Genomic DNA, 22,179 nt, shown 5'->3' on the forward strand with positions numbered 1-22,179 from the left:
TTAAAAGGTCTACAAACAATAAATGCTGGAGAGGATGCGGAGAAAAGGGAACCCTCTTACACTGTTGGTGGGAATGCAAACTAGTACAGCCACTATGGAGAACAGTGTGGACATTCCTTAAAAAATTGGAAATAGAACTGCCATACAACCCAGCAATCCCACTGCTGGGCATACACACCAAGGAAACCAGAATTGAAAGACACATGTGTACCCCAATGTTCACACAACACTGTTTATAATAGCCAGGACATGGAAGCAACCTAGATGTCCATTGTCAGACAAATGGATAAGAAAGGTGTGGTACATATACACAATGGAATATTACTCAGCTATTAAAAAGAATACATTTGAATCAGTTCTAATGAGGTGGATGAAACTGGAGCTTATTATATAGAGTGAAGTAAGTCAGAAAGAAAAACACCAATATAGTATACTAATGCATATATATGGAATTTAGAAAGATGGTAACAATGACCCTAAATGCGAGATAGCAAAAGAGACACAGATGAACAGATTTTGGACTCTGGGAGAAGGCGAGAGAGGGATGATTTGAGAGAATGGCAATTGAAACATGTATATTATCATATGTGAAATAGATCACCAGTCCAAGCTTGATGCATGAGACAGAGTGCTCAGGGCTGGTGCCCTGGGATGACCCTGAGGGATGGAATGGGGAGGGAGATGGGAGGAGGATTCAGGATGGGGAACACATGTACACCCATGGCTGATTCATGTGAATGTATGACAGAAACCACTACAATACTGTAAAGTAATTAGCCTCCAATTAAAATAAATAAATTAAAAAAAAACTGACCAGAGGTGCTTCAACAGGAGACAAAAGATAGATGCCAGTTAGCACATTGCTATCCTGGAAGAAATAAACTACAAAGATCCAAGCACAAATAACTTTCTCTCAACCAACCATGTCAGATTGAAAGAGAATGAAAAAAATCTTGACATAATAAGAGATGGAGATGAGCGGATGAACATTTAAAAGATCCAGAAGTTGACAACATCAGTATCATAGGTAAAATTCTTCTTGGAGCACTACAGAGGTGAATAAGAAATTGTAGCAAGGAATTATATCAGCAGTGGGCTTCCCTGGTGTCTCGGGTGTAAAGAATCTACCTTCAGTGCAGAAGATGCAGGGTCAATCCCTGGGTAGGGAAGATCCCCTGGAGAAGGAAATGGCAACTCACTCCAGTATTCTTGCCTGGGAAATTTCATGAACAGAGGAGCCTGGCAGGCTACTGTTCATGGGGTCTCAAGAGTCAGACATGACTTAACAACTAAACCACCACATCAGTAATACAATCATTACAGCACAGAATAACTATCTTTCCTATTTGTAATGTGGGGGTGACAATGGACATAGCTTCTCTGTGGAAAGAGAGATGGGATACCAATAAATTTTAATACCCCATAATATAATTTCTGTGAGGTAAATTGTCTCTTTCATCTTGGATCTATCCTTTCCTCCTTGTACATCAATAATGTATAAGGTATGTATAGATTTTGAATGCCTTTTTGTAAATATTTTGGTTCCATTTAGCTTACTGGCCCCCAAAAGGCAGTCTTTGATGCAAAGTAGGTATGTTTTACAATACTACAGTCAATGATGGGATAAGGCCAAAAGTCAATATTTCAATATTTTTTAGACAAAGAAAAAAAGCAGGAAGAAAGAAGAAATATGTAAACAGAGCTCAGTAGCTTTAGTTTCAGTTATTTGGGAAAGGCAAAATAATTGGGAGAAAATATATATACCTCCTTGGGCTTCTCTGGTGACTCAATGGTAAAGAATCCACCTGCCAGTGCAGGAGACAAGGGTTCCATCCCCGGGTCAGGAAGATCCCTTGGAGGAGAAAATGGCAACCCCCTATAGTATTTTCTTGCCTGGGAAACCTCATAAACAGAGGAGCCTGGCAGGCTACAGTTCAGGTGGGGGTCACAAAAGAGTTGGACACAACTTATCAACTAAACAACAACATATACTAGTCTTCTTTCTGCTTTTTAAAAATTGACTTTTATTATCTTTAGGGATAGGTTAGTGGAAAGACACTCAATGTGCCAAATGTGTAAATAAATAAACCTATTAGAATGTGGGTATGCATATCAGTTAAAAACAAACAACATTTTTAAATGCAAACTCCTTTTCAGGTGAAATTACCTATGGTGGAAGAGTTACAGATACCTGGGATCAAAGATGCCTTCGTACTGTCTTGAAAAGATTTTTTTCTCCTGAAACATTACAAGACGGTTATAAATATTCTGAATCAGGTGAGTGACTTTTCAATACTATGGAAAAAGACCTTTTCCAAGAAGTCATTAACAGCGTCCTCAGTTTTCCATCCAGGAGCTATCTGTGTCCAGTCCGCACCACCCAGACCCCCACACTCACCATCCCCATGCTTTGTTCCTTTTTCGGTTGCTAAGTCGTGCCTAGCTCTTTGTGACCCCAGGGATTGCAGCATGCCAGGCTTCCTTGTCCTTCACTATCTCAAACTCATGACCGTTGAGTCAGTGATGCCATCCAACCATCTCTTTCTCTGTTGCCCCCTTCTCCTCATGCCCTCCATCTTTTCCAGCATTGGAATCTTTTCCGATGAGTTGGCTCTTCCCATCAGGTGGCCAAAGTATTGTAGCTTCAGCATCAGTCCTTCCAATGAATATTCAGAGTTGATTTCCTTTAGGATTGACTGGTTTGATCTCATTGCTGTGCAAGGGACTCTCAAGAGTCTTCTCCAGCACCATAGTTCAAAAGCACCAATTCTTTGGTCCAATTCTCATGTCCATACGTGACTATTGGAAAAACCATATCCTTAACTATATGGACCTTTGTTGGCAAAGTGATGTTTCTGCTTTTTAATATGTGGTCCAGGATTGTCATAGCTTCAGCTTTGGTTGTAAGAGTACAAAGATATCTATTCTATGATAACCGTTTTTAACTATTTCTGGTCTAAAGTAGATTGTATTCTGTCTAAATGTGTTTTCAAAGTTTTATCACTTCAGAGCACACCTTTCAGCAGCACATGCCTGAATTCTTAGAATCTTGGAATGTTCTGCAGATGACACCTTAAAAGGTTAGGACACTGATAGATGCTAAAGGCCTCCAGAAAACGTAAAGAAATTTGACACAGCAATGAAAGCTAGGGGGCTTGCAAAAAACCATCCCTGTTTCTCCATGATGCAGCTGATGACAGCCACCATCTGAACAGACAGAGAAGCACCAAACTTGGCGGTACTCAAAAGTCATCTATTTAAGGCATATTTGCCTTCTGTGTTTTCAATAACAGGTATCTATTTTGCACCCTTGGCTGACAGCCTGCAAGAGTTTAAAGACTACATTGAAAACCTGCCTTTGATAGATGACCCAGAAATATTTGGAATGCATGAAAATGCCAACCTAGTTTACCAGGTATGTGGCCTTTCAACTTAAATGCATATTCATATTGTGTATATAAACCTGAAACATCCATAAGCATCTCACTGGTTGTGTAAATTATAATCTTCTTAAGTAAATAAAATAAATGTTTCACCTCAGCTTTAGCATTTGGTTCCAATTTAGCCACCTGTTGTCTCTGGATCTTTCATGGGATCCTAAGATAGTTAGGTATCTTCTTGTCACTGACCACCTCCTCACCTTCCAGCCTCTGCCTGGTCCATAATCTACCTGCTAGTCTTCCATAATACGGGGATTTGGATGGTAATCCAGACAGTCCTTTCTCTTTTGCTCTTCTCTGTCCATTCTGGGGATATTTATATCATATTATACAAGGATTTATGGATCCATAGATGAATAGGTTATAAAAGTATAATAGCAAATATCCAAGGCAGATAAATCAAACACTGCTCTTCAAAAGCACGGATCATTGATTTTGCTGTTTGCAACAGCAGGTTGGACTTGGAGGGCATTATGCTGAGTGAAATAAGTCAGAGAGAAATATTGTGTGATATCACTTATATGTGGAATCCAAAAATTACGACAAACTTGTGAAGGTAACAAAAAAGAAGCACACTTACAGATACAGAGAACAGACTAGTGGTTACCAGTGAGGAAAGGAAAGAGTGGGGGGCAAAACAGGGGTAAGAGATTAAGAAGTATAGACTATCATGTATAAAATTAGAAAGCTATAAGGGCATATTGTACAACACAAGTAGGAAATATTTTATGATAACTATAAATGATGTATAACCATTAAAAATTGTGAGTCACTCTGCTGTACACCTGTAACATATAATATTGTACATCAACTATATCTCAATTTTTTGACTCAACAATTTAAAAAAATTTATTGAAGTGTAATTGATTTACAATGTTAATTTCTTCTGTATAGTAGTGACTCAGTTATACATATATATATATAATTTTTCATATTCTTTTCCATTATGGTTTGTCACAGGATATTGAATATAGTTCCCTGGCTATTATGTATTAATTTTTTTTAAATAATTTAAAAATTTAAAAATGAAAGCACAGTTCATCAAGGTCATAGGACCAGATCACTAAAATCATGGCATCTGGTCCCATCACTTCATGGCAAATAGAAGACGAAAAAGTGAAAGCAGTGACAGATTTTATCTTCCTGGCTCCAAATCACTGCAGACGGTGACTACAGCCATGAAATTAAAAGACACTTGTTCCTTGGAAGAAAAGCTTATGACAAACCTAGACAGCATAGTAAAAAGTAGAGACATCACTTTGCCAACAAAGATCCATATAGTCAAAGCTATGGTTTTCCAGTAGTCATGTATGGATGGAGAGCTGGACCATAACGAAGGCTGAGAATTCATGCTTTTGAATGGTGGTGCTGGAGAAGACTCTTGAGAGTCCCTGGGACTGCAAGGAGATCAAGTGAAGTCAATCTCAAAGGAAATGAATCCTGGATATTCACTGAAAGGACTAATTCTGAGGCTCCAGTACTTTGGCCACCTGATGAGAAGAGCTGACTCACTGGAAAACACCCTGATGCTGGGAAAGATTGAAGGGAAAAGGATAAGGGAGAGGCAGAGGATGAGATGGTTATATAGTGTCACCAATTCAATGGACATGAATTTGAGCACACTCTGGGAAATAGTGGAGGACAGAGGAGCCTGACATGCTACAGGCCATGGAGTTGCAGAATTGGACAGGACTTAGCAACAGAATAACAACAACTTGACCACAGCAGTAGGTCCAAAGAGCAAAGTGGATAATTTTATTCCTCCAAGACCCTCTGATGCCATGCCATTACTTAAGGGTAGTCCAAGTTCCTCAGCATGGCACTCAAGACTCCCCCATGACCGGTCCCTTCCATATCCTTTCAGTTTTATTACCTATCATGTTCTGGAATCTTTAGGTGAACCAAAGCCATGAAAAGAGGTATGTCCCTGGGGCCCTGGAATACTGTAAATGTTGGAGACCACATTGGCCTCATGAAGCTGAAGGGAATCACCTTTCTTTGCAATTTAAATTTTGTCTGTACAAATAAGAGACAAATTAGAGGGTAAAATCAGCCCAGATATCAAGGAACATGTACAAAACAACTGTGGAACTTCTCAATGATCCAAAACCTATGTCATGCTCTCTGCCCTAAAAATTGGTTTGCTATTCAGTGAAGGGCTTCCCTGGTGGCTCAGATGGTAAAAGAATCTGCCTGCAATGCAGGAGACCTGGATTCGATTCCTGGCTTGGGACGATCCCCTGGAGGAAAGCATGGCAACCCACTCCAGTACTCTTGCCTGGAGAATCCCCACGGACAGAGGAGCCTGGGCTAGAGTCCATGGGGTCGCAAAGAGTTGGGCACGACTGAGCAACTAAGCACAGCACATTCAGTCAAGAGTTGGAATATCTCATTTTTCCTGATTCTACTTTCAGGAGGAAAAAGAGGTGGCCAAACCTAGTGTTAATATTCAATCATCTGACTGTTTGCTCTAGAGTGGGTGGATGTGGAGGTGAAAGAAGAGAGAGAAGACTGTGGAAATGATAGACTTGCTGCATTCAGTGAGAAGTCAGGACTTTGGGGAGGAGTAGCATTCTTGGCCATGTATACCTGTGAATGTAGTTTTTTGTGTTTTCCATCAGTTCTAAATGACTGAGAATAAGATAATAGGCATGTGGTCAGGCCCCAGGTATATTTTTCTGTCCAGCCTCCCTTCCTTCATTTTTCTGGCACAGTACGCACCCGACTCTTACCTCTTCCCTTTGGGACAACTTCCACTTCCTCAGTCTATTAGATTCTGGTAAAACCTCCAACCACTCTTTGCCTTCACAGAGGTGGGCATGTGACCCAGGCATCACAGCATCACCCAGCTACTAGACCTGGTCCAAGGAGCAGGCCCATGGCCCATGCTAGGAGAATGAGAGTCCTTTCCTGTGAAAAGATATATAGATGCTGGACTGGGAGAGGGTTGTCTTTCCTCTGGAATGACTGACTAAGATGCTGCATATCTGCAGCATTCTGTGCCCTTATCCCTGATCCCCTGACCCCTTCTCCTACCACATGAAGAAGGTTATCTGCCACAGGAAAGAATGAGAGAAACAACCAGACATGAACAGGAGAGAGAATGCCAGATCCATCCATGCCTGAAACCCACATGACTTGAGTTCTCTTCTTCCCAGCTATATATGCCAACATATCCCTTCTTTTTGCTTTAGTTGATTTAGGTTAGATAATTCTGTCTCATCAATAGAGTATTAATGGACAAAATATGAATGATTCCTTCCTCAGCTCAGCAAACTACACTTACAAAGGTGCATACTAGAGACCAGTAAAGAAAGCTGGGCCTGGCTGTTCTAAATGTTTCAAAACTTTTGACTAACCAAGAAGTCAAGAACTAAAACAGTGTATGTGCTCAGTCATGTCCGACACTTTGTGGCCCCAAGGACTGTAGCCCACCGGCTTCTCTGTCCATGGAATTCTCCAGGCAAAAGTACTGGAATGGTTTGCTATTTCCTCCTCCAGGGGACCTTCCCAACCTAGGAATCGAACCCACATCTCTTGCATTTTCTGCACTGCCAGGTGGATTCTTTACCACTAGCAACACCTGGGAAGCATAAACTAAAATGGAAAAGTCACTATTAAATGGTTGGCACTGAGCAAGGAAATCAAACTATTCAACTATAGCGTTAAGTAATTAACATTACAGTTGTTTAGGACCTAATGAACATGTCAAAAGTAATGTTTGAAAGAAGATCTGTCATGTAGAATATAATTTTAACAATCAAGATCTGTAATTCTAGGTTCTGAATTCTTTTCTTGGGTAAGTGAATGATAAGTGTTATGACCAGTATAAAAAAAACCTCTAAGAGATTCCAACAAATATACATGAGAAGTTACCATGTTTCTGAATAAAGGAAAAATCTAGAAAAATTAACAATATTTAACTGATCTTGGAATAGGAATTTCTAAGCATAAAATCAAAGGAAAAATAAACCACATTAGAAAGAGCCAATGAGGACTTCCCTGATAGTCAGATGGCTAATTCAGGGGTGGGGCAGGTAAACTAAAGTTATAAATAATTCTTAAAAGCAAAATCATGAATAATTTTTTTTTTACTTTTCTGTTTTCTAAATTTTTAATAATGTTCTATAATACTTTTCTAATTGAGGTAACATTATTTAAATAAAAGTATGTTCTTTTTTTATTTTTATTTTTTTTACTTTACAATATTGTATTGGTTTTGCCATACATCAACATGCATCCACCATGGGTGTACATGTGTTCCCAAATTCTCATTATTTCTTCCTCACTTTCATAACTACCTTTTAAAGAATTAGCCAAAAATTGTTTAACCATTTTTTATTGTGGTAAAACATATAACATAAAATTTATCATTTTAACCATTTAAAAAACTATGATTAAATGACATTTACATTAAAGTGTTATTCAACCAGAAATGTTTAACTATAACACCACGGATGAAATACTATGCATTTCCAATGAGCACATTTTACCAACTCTGTCTTCAACATAAAAAAATAAAATGTCCTTGGTTTTGGCAACAGCTATTATTTCTGTAATAAACTGTATGTGCTGCAAAATTATTTTTTTGAGAATTTGGGTCCTCACTGTTCTGTTTCTTCTTGTAGTACAAAGAGACCAACACTTTGATCAACACTATACTTGAGGTTCAACCAAGGTCCTCTTCTGGTGGAGAGGGAAAGAGCAATGATGAAATTGTCCAAGAACTTGTTGCTTCTGTCCGGACTAGAGTTCCAGGTAGTAAATAATTGTTGGCTTATGTGGGTAATGGGACTCTTAGGAATAAACTCAGAAAGCTGAGTGATTGGCAGGTGTCCATATCTGCTTAATATGTAGAATTTTTTCTTTATGTAGAGAGAGAGCTCTTTCAATGTAGAGGCCTCTATTTATAGATTAGAAGCCTGCAGCCCCTGAAGCCTGCAGCCCCTTGACATCTCAACTGCCAGAAGCATGAAGAGAAAGTTGGTTTCTAGCCCAATATAACTTTAAAAAGACTTTTTTCTGAGGTTCCTATTGTCTCTAGACCTGTACTGTCCAAGACAGTAGCCACTAGCCACATGTGGCTACTTAAACTTTAAAATTCATTTCCTCAGTTGCACTAGTCACATTTTAAGTGCTGCCATATTGGACAATGCAGATGGAGAACATTTCCATCTTCATAAAATATTCTATTGGACAGCCCTAGAATCCATTTCACTTTTTGTCTCCAACAAGAGAAGTGCCTGCATATATGCTAAGTCATTTCAGTTATGTCCATCTCTTTGCAACCCCATGGACTGTAGCCCACCAGGCTCCTCTGTCCATAGGATTCTCCAGGCAAGAACACTGGAGTGGGTTGCCATACCCTCCTCCAGGGGATCTTCCTGACTCAGGGATCAAACTTGCATCTCTTATGTCTCCTGCATTGGCAGGCAGGCCCTTTACCACTAATGTCACCTGGGAAGTGAGAAGTAGAGAAGAATAATTTATTATTTTACTTCATTTTCTGGTGAGTTAAGGGATCTTCCTGAATGATCACGAAGATCCACTTTCACGCTTTTCTTAGAGTGACTATAGATTTAGATGTCTTAATCTATTGTTCATCGTTGGAAATGTCATTATAGGAAAAAGAAAGATGAGGCAGAAAAAAAAATGAGTGACTATAAAAGTAAACTGTGCTTCTGTCTCTATTCACAATACTCTGATACCAAGTGTGTGGGTTACACAACATTAAGCAATTCTCCAACTCTCTGGACACCAACTGGATGTCCTACAACTCTGTTATGACATTAACTATCCAGAGTGGGCACAAATCCCACAAGTTAAGGGCTCAGACCCATAAGACTGTCTGCACTTTAAAAGTCAACTGCAAGTCCTCAGGTTGTGACCTTTATTTCTGACCAACCAGCCACAGATCAAGGATTCCCACAAGCCCCTTCTGGGATTCAGTAATTTTCTAGACTGGCTCACAGGACTCAGGGAAACAGTTAATTACATTTACCAGATTATTTTAAAGGATATTATGAAGGATAAAGATAAGCAACAAGATAAAGAGATACATAAGACAAGGTCCAGAAGAGTCCCAAGGACAGGAGATTTTGTCCCTGAGGAGTCTGGGTACACCACCCTCCTGGCACATGGATGTGTTCACCAACCCAGAAACTCTCCTAACCCCTTCAGTTAGGTTTTTATGGAAGCTTCCATACATAGGCATGATTGGTTAAATCATTGGCCCTTAATAAGTAACTCAACCTCCAGCCCCTCCCCTCTCCCAGGAGATCAGAGAGTACAGCTAGAGTGTCCAAATCTCTAATCACATGGTTAGTTTGCCTGACAACCAGCCCCTCATCTTAGAGTCAGTACTAGAGTCACCTCCTTAACATAAACTCAGGTGTTTGAGTTTGAGGTTGAAAGGGGCTTGTTATCAATAATAAAAGACGCCCCTTTCACCTTTACTGATCAAGAGCTATTTCAGGAGTTGGGGTCAAAAACCAATAATTATATAAAAGATGCTCCTATCACTCTTACCAATGAGGAAATTATAAGGGTTTTAGGCACTCTGGCCAGAAGATGGAGACAAAGACCAAAATGCATATTTCTTATTACATCATAGTAGCGCACCCAGGTGGTGCAGCGGTCAAGAATCCACCTGCCAGTGCAGAAGACTCGGGTTCAATCCGTGGGTCGGGACGATCCCCTGGAGTAAGAAATGGCAATCCACTCCAGTGTTCTTGCGTGAAAAACTCAATTTCAGAGGAGCCTGGTGGGCTACGGTCTGTGGGGTCACAAAGAATTGGCCACAACTGAGCACACATGCTCACAATCACACTAAGCTTTACCAATATTCTTGAAGTGAAAGTCGCTCAGTTGTCTCCAAATTTTTGGGACCCCATGAACTGTAACCTCTGTCCATGGAATTCTCCAGGCAAGAATACTGGAGTGGGTAGCCATTCCCTTCTCCAGGGGATCTTCCTGACCCAGGGATCAAACCCAGGTCTCCCGCATTGCAGGCAGATTCTTTACCATCCAAGCCACCAGCAAAGTCCCACCAATACTCTAAAGGCCCCCCAAAAAAGACCTATGTGACCTCAGACGCCAGTTATGTTCCTCCTAAAGCAGGCCTTCAAAAGAATCTCTTCTTGAGTAGAGAGTTCTATAGATATCAAAGCAACTGAATTATTTTAGAAAGCATTTTTTAATAAACACTAGATGGAGAACTGGGAGGAAAAAGGGATGAAGATGGATGGATGATGGGTGGATGGATGAACAGATGAATGGAGAGTAAAGGTTCTTGTTTCATAGAGTTCCATTGACACCTAGGAGGTTTTTCTCTCCATGCTTTATGAAGTTTGTACTTTTGCTGTGAAATGATAAGCAATGCCATCTGTTGAGACTGAGGGGGCAGGGGTTCAGTTGGCTAAACAAGAGAACTGAGATTCGGAATAGCCCAAGGGGACAGACAGAAGGAGAAGAGCAGGGGCCTGTAACCACAGCCCTATGGACCCAAGAGCTTGCACTGACCCACACTGCTGTGTGATTTTTCTACAGCAGCCAAAATGAGTGGTTAGAAGGAACTTAATGTCCATAGCTCAGAACCATTCATCTTCTCATGCTTTGCTTAGGTATGTCAGGAGAATGCAGGTCCTTCTTTGTTCAGAGCTTATATCAGTCCCCACTGGGTGGATTATAGGAAAAGAGAAAAGCACAATTTTTCATCCAGTTTGAACCATGGAATCATTTCAGAATCCAGTCAGTCCCTTTGAACAACAGTAAGATAAAAGCCAAATCTCTTCTCTCTTGGGGGGTGTCCTTCCCCCAGCCCTTCCGCTCCTAGATACCTAGATGCAAGGTGGAGGGCTTCCCCAGCATCTCAGTGGTAAAGAATCTGCCTGCAAAGCAGGAGACACAGAGACATGGGTTCAATCCCTGAGTCAGGAAGATGCCCTGGAGAAGGAAATGGCACCCACTCCAGTAGTCTTGCCCAGAAAATCCCATGGACAGAGGAGCCGGGTAGGCTAAAGTTCATGGGGCCACAAAAAAAGTCAGATAAGACCGAGTGACTAGATGCAACATGGGCGTGCAGGGAAGAGTGAGGCTTACACACCCTGTGTACACACAAGGCAGAGGAGACAACTTGAGACCCCTGGCACCTCTGGTCTCAGGGATGTCCCTTGTCTACCATGTAGCACTTGCCCCTGAAGTGTGCACAGCCTGCTCCCGTTCAACCTGGGCCCAGGGACAAGAGAAGTGGGCTTTAAGAAAGCTTAAGATAAGTGCAATGTTATAAGAGAAATCAATGATAATCCATCTGATGAATCTGCCGTGTGTATTTCAGAAATTCTGGAGACGGAAAACGCTTCTGAGAGCCTTTTCGTCAAGGATCCTCAAGGACGCCTTAACTCCTTGACCACTGTTCTTGGACAGGAAGTGGACCGGTTTAACAATCTGCTGAGGCTAATACACGTATGAGTGCTCACTGCCATCCTTGCTCTTGGGAATCAAAGTGTTTTGGAGCATGTATAACAATGTGACATTTCCATTCCCATCACTTGAACATTTCCACGTCGATGTGCTAACAACCATTCAAGCCCAACTTGTCTAAACCTTAATTCACCCTCCTCTCACTAGTCTGTGTTCCCTTTCTGTAATAATGGCTTATGACTGCAGGGCATTACAAACCCTTCATTATCCTAACTTGCACCCTTAGAATTTGGTTGACACTTTAGGAATTTGAGCAGGGACCTAAGCACTCAATTAAGAGAGATTCAGACTCAGTGCTTGTTCCCAGTGCCTGCTTGCATGCTAAGTCGCTTCAGTCCTGTCCTACTCTGTGGGACCCCAGGGACTGTAACCTACCAGACTCCTCTGTCCATGAGATTCTCCAGGCAAGAACCCTGGAGTAGGTTGCTGTGCCCTCCTCCAGGGGATCTTCCTGATCCAGGGATAGAACCTACGTCTCTTATGTCTAACCTGCATTGAGAGGAAGGTTCTTTACCCCTAGCACCACCTGTGAAGCCCAATGTCTAGTTAGCATTTAATACCATAGTCTTTGTGAAGACTATGAAAACCAAGTTTCTCTAAGTATGGGCCATAAAACACCTGCATTAAGATCCACTATGCTGTGTGTTCCAAGTATAAATTCCCTGATTCCACTCCAGACCTACCGAGTGAGGATTCTTGAGTAATTCCTGCAACTGTGAATTTTAAATGAACACCCCCAGACAATGTCATTGCAACTAAAATTTGAGAATAACTATTTAAACTTTTGCCTTATGCTCAGGAATATTTTCCGAAGGCCCTTGACTTTGTAATGATGGCTACAGGACTTCCTGGTTTCTCTGTGCATGACTTTAATAAGAGAAACAGAGACTGACTACTGAGCAGTAACAGGGGAAGTTTTACTGCCAAGCAGGGAACCAAACACCTGGCACAGGATTAAGGCTCAGTTATAAGACTGGAGAGGACAGCCACGGTAGATTTTTTTTTATGTGAATGAACTTTATTTTTATTTTTGGCTGTGTTGTGTCTTTGTTGCTGCTTGGGGGCTTTCTCTAGTTGTAATGCATGGGCTTCTCATCACGACGGCTTATCTTGTACAGCATGGGCTCGACACATGGGGCTCAGTAGTTGTGGCACGTGGGCTCAGTAGTTTCGGTTCCTGGGCTCTAGAGCACAAGCTCAGTAGTTGTAGCTGACAGGTTTAGTTTCCCTGTGGCATGTGGGACCTTCCCAGACCAGGGATTGAACCCATGTCCTCCGCATTGGCAGGTAGATTCTTAACCACTGGCCCACCAGGGAAGCACTAGGGTAGATCTTTTAAAGACTGACTATTCCCTATTAGGAAATCAAGTCTCCAAATGTTTCTGGTTGTCTGACAATACCCACGCTCGTGGGATGGGGGTGAGGGGAAACTAGGTCAGCTGAATAAGTGACATCTTCACCTTGGGTCTACTGGGTAAACAGCAGCACCAGAAGGCCAGCTAGTCAGGTCAGAGCTTATCACCTTTTCAGTTCAGTCACTCAGTCATGTGACCCCATGGACTGCAACACACCAGGCTTCCCTGTCCATCACCAACTCCCAGAGCCCGCTCAAACTCATGTCTATTGAGTCAGTGATGCCATTCAACCATCTCATCCTCTGTCATCCCATTCTCCTCCTGCTTTCAGTTTTGCCCAGCATCAGGGTCTTTTCCAGTGAATCAGTTCTTCACATCAGGTGGCCAAAGTATGGAAGCTTCAGCATCAGTCCTCCCAATGAATATTCAGGACTGATTTCCTTTACGATTGACTGGTTTGATCTCCTTGCTATTCAAGGGACTCTCAAGAGTCTTCTCCAACACCACACTTCAAAAGCATCAATTCTTTCACACTCAGCTTTTATTATGGTCCAACTCTCATACTCATCATACATGACGACTGGAAAAACCATAGGTTTTGACTACACAGACCTTTGTTGGCAAAGTGATGTCTCTGCTTTTTAATGTGCTGTGTAGGTTTGTCATATCTTTTCTTCCAAGGAGCAAACATCTTTTAATTTCATGGCTGAAGTCATCATCTGCAGTGATTTTGGAGCCCAAGAAAATAAAGTCTCTCACTGTTTCCATTGTGTCCCCATCTATTTGCCATGAAGTGATGTGACTGGATGCCATGATCATAGTTTTTTGAATATTGAGTTTTAAGCCAGTTTTTTCACTCTCCTCTTTCACCTTCATCAAGAGGCTCTTTAGTTCCTCTTCACTTTCTGCCATAAGGGTGGTGTCATCTGTGTATCTGAGGTTATTGATATTTCTCACTACAATCTTGATTCTAGCTTGTGCTTCATCCAGTCTGGCATTTCACATGATATACTACTCTTGCATATAAGTTAAGTAAGCAAGGGGGCATCACCTTCTACATTGAGTGAATCAGGGTATAGATTAAACTGCTGTGATAAAGATTCCCAAATACAGTGGCAAAAACAAGATTGGAATTCACTTCTCTCTCTGAAGAGCCCGGAGGAACCCCTGCCCAAGGCAGGTAGTTACTCTTGCTTTGTCAGTTTAATCAGGAATCCCACTGGAAGGCTGGCTCTTCCAGCCTCAACAGGTGACTTCCACCTTTGGTACTAAAGGAGCTGTTCCAAGTGTTTCCTTTTGCCAGCCACTGAAACAGGGGAAAGAGGGCCAAGGGACAGCAGCTTCTTCATAAAAATGTCACACAGAAGTGGCATACATCATTTATTCTTATATCCCTTAGCCAAAACTTGATCACATGGCAGCACTCCAGCTGCAAGTGTTCCTGGGAAATGTAGTCTCTGTGTTGGATTGTTCTGTGCCCAGCTAAAACTAATGCGGTTGCTGTTATTGTTTAGTCGTTCAGTCATGTCCGACTTTTTTGCAACCCCGTGGACTGTAGCCTGCCAGGCTCCTCTGTCCACAGGATTTCCCAGGCAAGAATACTGGAGTGGGTTGCCATTTCCTTCTCCAGGGGATCTTCTCAACCTAGGGACTGAACCCACATCTACTTGGCAAGCAGATTGTTCAAAGGAAGAAGAGATGGATTCTGCTCATCTCTGGCCTCTTCCACCTCATGCATGGTCACCCACTTAAGGATGGATGAGTCCAAATGTCACTTCCTCATAAAGTCTTCCTGGAATACCTGTCCTTCCCTCCACCACCAGATGACAGGGCCCCCGTCTCAGGGCTCTGTCACCTGAGATGTTTGTGTCCATCACTGTATTTGTGTACAACATACCACCTTGCTTTGTAATTACTCCTCCACGAGTATGGCTCCCCCAGCAGACAATGAACTTGAAGACAAAGGGACTGGTATTAATACATAATTCATATCTGTTTGGGGACTTTCCGAGTGGCTCAGATGGTAGATAATCTGCCTGCAATGCAAGAGACCTGGGTTTGATCCCTGGATTGGGATGATCCCCTGGAGAAGGGAATGGCTACCCACTCTAGTATTCTTGACTGGAGAATTCCATGGACAGAAGAGCCTGACGAACTACAGTCCATGGGATCACAAAGAGTCAGACACAACTGAGTGACTAACACTTCATCTCTGTCTCCCCAGTGCCTGACACCTCCTAAATCTTCCATGAATATTTGAACATGCAAGTGAACTAATGTGGCTCTCAGGAATAAAGTGATCCCCTCTGGTCAAACAGTAGTGTCCACCACTAATGGAAGAATTCACCTAATAAAAGCAGAAGAAAGAGGAGCCCAGGGAGAAGCAGGCTGCAAGGCAATCAGGAGTCAGAGCTGAGCACTCCCATTAGAGGCAGGGTAGTGGCCACCATGGGGTGCTGGGCCTGCACCAGAGAGCTCCCTCATCCTGGCCCCTGCCCACTCCTGCCTGGCTCTGGCTGTGTCGCAGCCTCACCTTCACTTCACCCAGCAAACAGCAAGGTTGCACTGTGGCGGCAACAAGGCCAAGGGAGGGTGGGAGCATCCGGGGCTTTGGGCTGCCATCTTGGTGAGCTCACTGGCCTCCTGATGGTTCAGGACCATGAGACCAGGCAGGTCCTGGGACAGATGAGGTCCCTCAGGGATGTAGGCTTCTAAATATAAGGGAGAAAGATCTGAAGTGCATTCTTCTCACTGAACATGACTACTTGTCAGCCGCTGCCTCTGGGAGAACTGGCGGCAACGTGACCTCTGTCTGCTTTCCACTGATCTAGACAGCACTGGAGGTCTGCTCCTTGCAGCGATCTGACTCAAGTGTTCTCCACGCATCTTAGATATGTCTTCTGCTACCTTCTTCCATTTTTGGTGTCTAAGGTCGAGTGGTGTTTTGGCCCTGGCCGGTCCCATCACTTCATGGGAAATAGATGGGGAAACAGTGGAAACAGTGTCAGAATTTATTTTGGGGGGCTTCAAATTCACTGCAGATGGTGACTGCAGCCATGAAATTAAAAGACGCTTACTCCTTGGAAGGAAAGTTATGACCAACCTAGATAGCATATTCAAAAGCAGAGACATTACTTTGCCAACAAAGGTCCGTCTAGTCAAGGCTATGGTTTTTCTTGTGGTCATATATGGATGTGAGAGTTGGACTGTGAAGAAGGCTGAGCGCCAAAGAATTGATGCTTTTGAACTGTAGTGTTGGAGAAGACTCTTGAGAGTCCCTTGGACTGCAAGGAGATTCAACCAGTCCATTCTGAAGGAGATCAGCCCTGGGATTTCTTTGGAGGGAATGATGCTGAAGCTGAAACTCCAGTACTTTGGCCACCTCATGCGAAGAGCTGACTCATTGGAAAAGACTCTGATGCTGGGAGGGATTGGGGGCAAGAGGAGAAGGGGACGACAGAAGATGAGATGGCTGGATGGCATCACTGACTCAATGGACGTGAGTCTGAGTGAACTCCGGGAGTTTATGATGGACAGGGAGGCCTGGTGTGCTGCGATTCATGGGGTCCAAAGAGTCGGACACGACTGAGCAACTGAACTGAACTGAACTGAAAGGCTCTTTTCCTCTGCTCTGCTACATATGGTTCCTCAGATCCTAAGGGCATATCTACTTAAAACTCCTCTTTTCTAGCACTGCCTCTTGTGAGAAGAGATGCGAAGAGGGGAAAAACTCCATGAAGGAATAGAAGGATGACTAGCCCTGTCTTATCCGCATGTCACCTTGTCTCTAAAACTATTTGCATGTGGTCCTAGGACTTGGGCTTCCTAGGTGGCACTAGTGGTAAAGAACCCGCTTGCCAATGCAGGAGAGGTAAGAGATGCGATTTCGATCCCTAGATCAGGACAATCCCTTAGAGCAGGGCATGGCAACCCACTCCAGTATTCTAGCCTGGAGAATCCCATGGACAAGAGAAGCCTGGTGGGCTATGGTCCATGGGTTCTCAAAGAATCGGACACTTTCATCAACATAAATTTGCCCTCTAATATCTTCCTGTAATATTTCCCCTGTATATGGCAGCAGTTTTCACAAAACTGGAACCCATGAGAGCAATATACAAATCTATGTTGTTGTTGTTTAGTCACTAAGTCGTGTCTGACTCTTTTGAGACCCTATGGACTATAGCCTGCCAGGCTCCTCTGTCCATGGGACTTCCCAGGCAAGAATACTGGAGTGGGTTGCCATTTCCTTCTCCAGGAGATCTTGCAGACCAGAGATTGAACCCACATCTCCTGCACTGGCAGGCAGATTCTTTACTGCTGAGCTACTGGGAAACCCCTATACAAATCTATACACCCTGCCTTTACCTTTAGCCTGGTAGCAGATGGTGCTTTGTATTTCCCATGGCTGCTGCTGGCCCAGTGTCTCCCAGGACTGCTGCCAGCCTCTGTCTTTTGTTGAGATGAGGGGAGGATAAGGAGTGTACCTTTAAAGAAGTATTTCCAGTATAAGGAAGCTCTCTGGTATCAACTGAAAGACTGGTCTCATCTAAGAATCTCCCCTTTCTGCTGTAACTGCTGGGGCTGCAGGCACCCTCTGGATAGAGTTGGAGGTACTTCCCATGACCCCAGCCCCCTCCATGGTTCCCAGATCACTAACCGTAAGGCTCATTCTTCCTTCAGCCTGGAGGAGAGCTGGACAGTGGCATTTCTCAAAATGCTTGGGGGACATTTCTCTACCTTCCTTTCTCCATCCACTTCACTGTATCATGCTACTAACTGCCTAAACCATGCCCACTCCAAGGTCTTACACCTCTATGTCACAGGTTGTAAAAACTGCATGAAGATTGTAAGGTCTGACCCAGCAGAGGGTCTGCATAGAGGACACCAGCCACCAAGCGGGCCCTTCAGCCCAAGGCAACACCTGCCATCATGAACGAGGGTCATCCCCACCTGATAAAAACATCTGTGAAAGGCACCAATCCTTTCTTATTCTTTCAGACCTCTCTAGATACACTCAACAAAGCCATTGCTGGATTGGTGGTGATGTCTGAAGAAATGGAAAAGGTGTATAACAGTTTCCTCAACAACCAGGTTCCCTCTCTATGGTCCAATACCGCCTACCCATCCCTGAAGCCACTAGGATCTTGGGTCAAAGACCTTATTCTGAGGACTGCATTTGTGGATGTAAGAAAATTTACTTCTTTGGGGTGTGATCAATCTGACAATATGGTTGGCTCTGGGGTCCTTAGGAAGCCCTCACTAACTGAAATATTGACAACCATTGAGGGATCATCTGAATCCAAAGAAACAGAAACTTCTGGAATAGCATCACTTTGAAAATCGTGCACTGATTATAGTGTAGTTTGCCCTGTGCCCTTATCCCCACTTTTCATTTTAATTCCAGGCCATCCTTGGGGTTCAGATCTCATTCATGGGACCCCCATCATGAGGTACAGAACCAATCTGACATGGGTCCAAATGGCCAGGTGTGACCTTGCTGTTATCTCCTTCTTCTAGAACCTCCATAATAACCAGGTTCTGGGTTTATGGTCAGCCTGGTAGGTGAGGAAGGGGGACAGGGCAGGCAGTAAGAATGGGGCTGGTGATAACTCAGGATCGGTTTAGATTCTGCCTCCTAAGAGACCCTCAGAAATATAACTCTGACTTAAATGACAGTTGCTATCTCAGAAAAAAAAAAAGTACATTATAGTATAATGTTTCTCCTTTAGCTGTGGCTCAAAAGAGGACAGCCCAAGTCCTTCTGGATCTCCGGTTTCTTCTTTCCTCAAGGATTTCTAACAGGTATCACTGCTTTCCCTAGAAAAATCCCCATAGGAAAAAAATCAATAAGTGTGTGATGAGTTGTGCTGGGTTTCTGGGAACTGGGAAAATGGCATGATTGCTGATGGCCTAAACCAAGGGGAATTGATTATACAGCAGCCCAACAAGGCCCTGCTCTTCCTCACTTGCAGAGGAAAAGGATGGCAGAAATAGCAGGCATTCCCCCAACAACTTAATCCCTGCTGCTCTCAGTTTACAAGTCTAAAAGCTGCTTCCCTGAGAATGCACACAGCTGCCCCAAGTCCCCATGGGACCCATGCTCAGGACACCACCTGCTCTCCAATTTCTTTGGCTCCAACTCTGAGCAGCTTCCTTCTCTCTAAAAAAATATTTTTGCTGTCCCTCCAGTGGTCCTCAGGGATTCTGGCCAGTGAGCCCCAGAGGGCACTAAGGCCTCTGGGCTCCTAGATGCTAATTTTGTTGTTGTTTAGTCTCCAAGTCCTGTCCAAATCTTTGCAACCAATGGACTATAGCCCGCCAGGCACCTCTGTTCATGGGATTTCCCAGGCAAGAAGTACTAGAATGGGTTGCCATTTCCTTCTCCAGGAGATCTTGATGACCCAGAGATTGAACTCACATCTCTTGCATCTCCTGCATTGGCAAGTGGATTCTTTACCACTGAGCCACCAGGGAAGCCCTAGATGCTAATTAGCCCAGCTCTTAATCTGTCTCATCCCGAGTCCATCATACACAGCCCTGAAACAGGCCATACAGGACAAGCTAAGCAAGATGTTAAAAGTTGGGAAGATCGGTTTCTGAAATGCCCTTGCTGGCTTGTCTCCCCCATTGGCAGAGCAGTGCACTTTAGACTTGGCCCTCCCTCTCTTTCCCACCAGGACCAAAATTTTGACTCCACCCCTCTCAGTAATTCAGAGTAAGATGTTGGGTCTTCTGGATGGAGAGGAAGCTCTTTAATGCTAGAGCATCCTGGTCCAAGCAAGTGGAAGCTATGTTTGGATAATAGCAACTCAGCTTTCTGGCTTTTGTATTTATAGGAACTCTTCAAAATCATGCTCGGAAATACAATTTGCCTATAGATGAGCTGAGCTTCAAGTACAACATGGTTCCTGTCTATCGGGATCAAGCCACAGTCATAGAAGCTGCCAAGACAGTGCAGTTTGGACAAGAACTGCCCATGGACACAGAGGTACTGTCTCCCTGACCGTTGTTACAGCACAGCAGCTTCTATCTACTGTCATCAGGATCTAGAGCAATCTCCCCTCCCTCACCCCTTCCACTTTCCATTCGCAGGAGTGGGAGAGGGCAGGATGGGTCCACACCTCCAAGCATGCATGCATGCACACATACTAAGTCGCTTCAGTCATGTCAGACTCCCAAGACAAGCTCCCAATTACCAGTGACTGGATGGCAACCACCTAAATTAGTCTGATCTGTAGAAATATATTTTACATCAATACTGCTTATTTCTTTAGATACTTAGAGTAACTTTCTCATTCATGTGGAGGCAATATTTGTTGTCTAGTCACTAAGTCGTGTCCAAATCTGTGCAACCCCATGGACTGTAGCCTGCCAGGCTCCTCTGTCCATGGGATTCTCCAGGCAAGAATACTGGAGTGGGTTGCCATTCCCTCCTTCAGGGGATATTCCCAACCCAGAGACTGAGCCCACGTCTACCCACATTGGCAGGCGAATTCATTACCACTGAGCCACCAGAGGAGGCAATATAGCAAGAGGTTGAAAACCAGAGTTTCAGCATCAAGCAGGCCTGGGTAAATTCTGCCTTCCCCTCCCCAGCTGTGTGTGCTAGAGCAATGATTAACATGTCTGCACCTCAGTGTTCACATTTGCAAAATAGGGTTCATGCCACCAACTTCAGAGTTGTAATGCATTGTCAATGAAACTGCGGGTGTCACGTGACCACCATGTAGCGCCCTCACAGTATATAACTGTTATCAGAAGTTAAACCTTCCTGCCTCATTCACTCAGCTGTCTCCTAGCAGAACTGATATGCTAACTTCACACATCATGTAACTGTAACTACATTACATGACCGGCAGGAATGCACTAAGGAAGCAGTTCAGGCTCTCTGCTTACATGGTTTACTCCCTCTAGAACAGAGGTTCTTGAAGTGTGATCCCCACACCAGCAGCCTCAGCATCACCTGAGCACTTATTGGAAATGAATTTATTTGCAAAACAGAAAACAGACCCACAGATATAGAAAGGAAACTATGGTTACCAAAGTGGGGAGAGGGGAGGAGGGATAAATTAACAGGTTGGGATTAAGACATATACACTGCTATATGTAAAACAGATAAGCAGCAAAGACCTACTGTGTGGTACAGGGAACTATACTCAATATTTTATAATGATCTGTAAGGGAAAAGAATCTGAAAAAGAATATATATATACAAGTATATGAGGCTTCCTCAATGGCTCAGTGGGTAAAAAATCCACCTGCAACGCAGGAGACACAGGAGATGCAGGTTTGATCCCTGCCTGAGTCAGGAAGAGCCCCTGGAGGAGGAAATGGCAACCCACTCCAGTATTCTTGTCTGGAAAATTCCATGGACAGAGGAGCCTGACGGGCTACTGTCCAAAGGGTCACAAAGAGTCGGACACGACTGAGCAACTAAACACATACACATATACAAGTAGATACACACATGTACATATATATACACACACATATATATGTATAACTGAATCGCTGTGCCTGAAACTAACACAACATACTTAATTTTTTTTTTAAGTAAAGTAAATTAGCATTTATTTATGGGTCCCAAGGACCCATTCCAGATAGAATCAGAAACTCTGGACTGGGATCCAGAAATCTATATTTTAATAAGTCCTCCAGGGGGTTCTTCTCAAGTTTGAGAACCCCTACTCTAAAATATCTCAACCTGGATTGCAGGTTAAAATCATCTCTGGAGCTTTAAAAACATCCTGATGCCCAGACCACATCAAGTTGCATCAGAATCACCCCAGTGACATCAGTCATCTACTTGTTAAAGCTCCCTGGGTGCTTCCAGCATACAGCCAGGGCTGAGACTCACTGCTGCCCATCTGAGCTGGCCGCCTCCAATGTACTGAGATATCAAC

At 43.4% G+C, this 22,179-nt stretch overlaps 1 protein-coding gene across 1 annotated transcript in view; it reads left to right on the forward strand.

Annotated features, from left to right (window-relative positions):
* The window catches only part of DNAH6 (dynein, axonemal, heavy chain 6), a 280,222-nt gene that overhangs the window by 248,800 nt on the left and 9,243 nt on the right, over positions 1 to 22,179 (forward strand). The window contains exons 70-76 of the mRNA XM_010862179.1: positions 2,158 to 2,277; positions 3,294 to 3,415; positions 8,069 to 8,198; positions 11,776 to 11,903; positions 18,275 to 18,460; positions 19,006 to 19,078; positions 20,113 to 20,264. Of these exons, the coding sequence (XP_010860481.1) occupies positions 2,158 to 2,277; positions 3,294 to 3,415; positions 8,069 to 8,198; positions 11,776 to 11,903; positions 18,275 to 18,460; positions 19,006 to 19,078; positions 20,113 to 20,264 (911 nt within the window). The remainder of the gene's footprint in view (positions 1 to 2,157; positions 2,278 to 3,293; positions 3,416 to 8,068; positions 8,199 to 11,775; positions 11,904 to 18,274; positions 18,461 to 19,005; positions 19,079 to 20,112; positions 20,265 to 22,179) is intronic.

Source organism: Bison bison, unplaced genomic scaffold, assembly GCF_000754665.1.
Source record: "Bison bison bison isolate TAMUID 2011002044 unplaced genomic scaffold, Bison_UMD1.0 scf7180017864480, whole genome shotgun sequence".
Classification (NCBI taxonomy): Eukaryota; Metazoa; Chordata; class Mammalia; order Artiodactyla; family Bovidae; genus Bison; species Bison bison.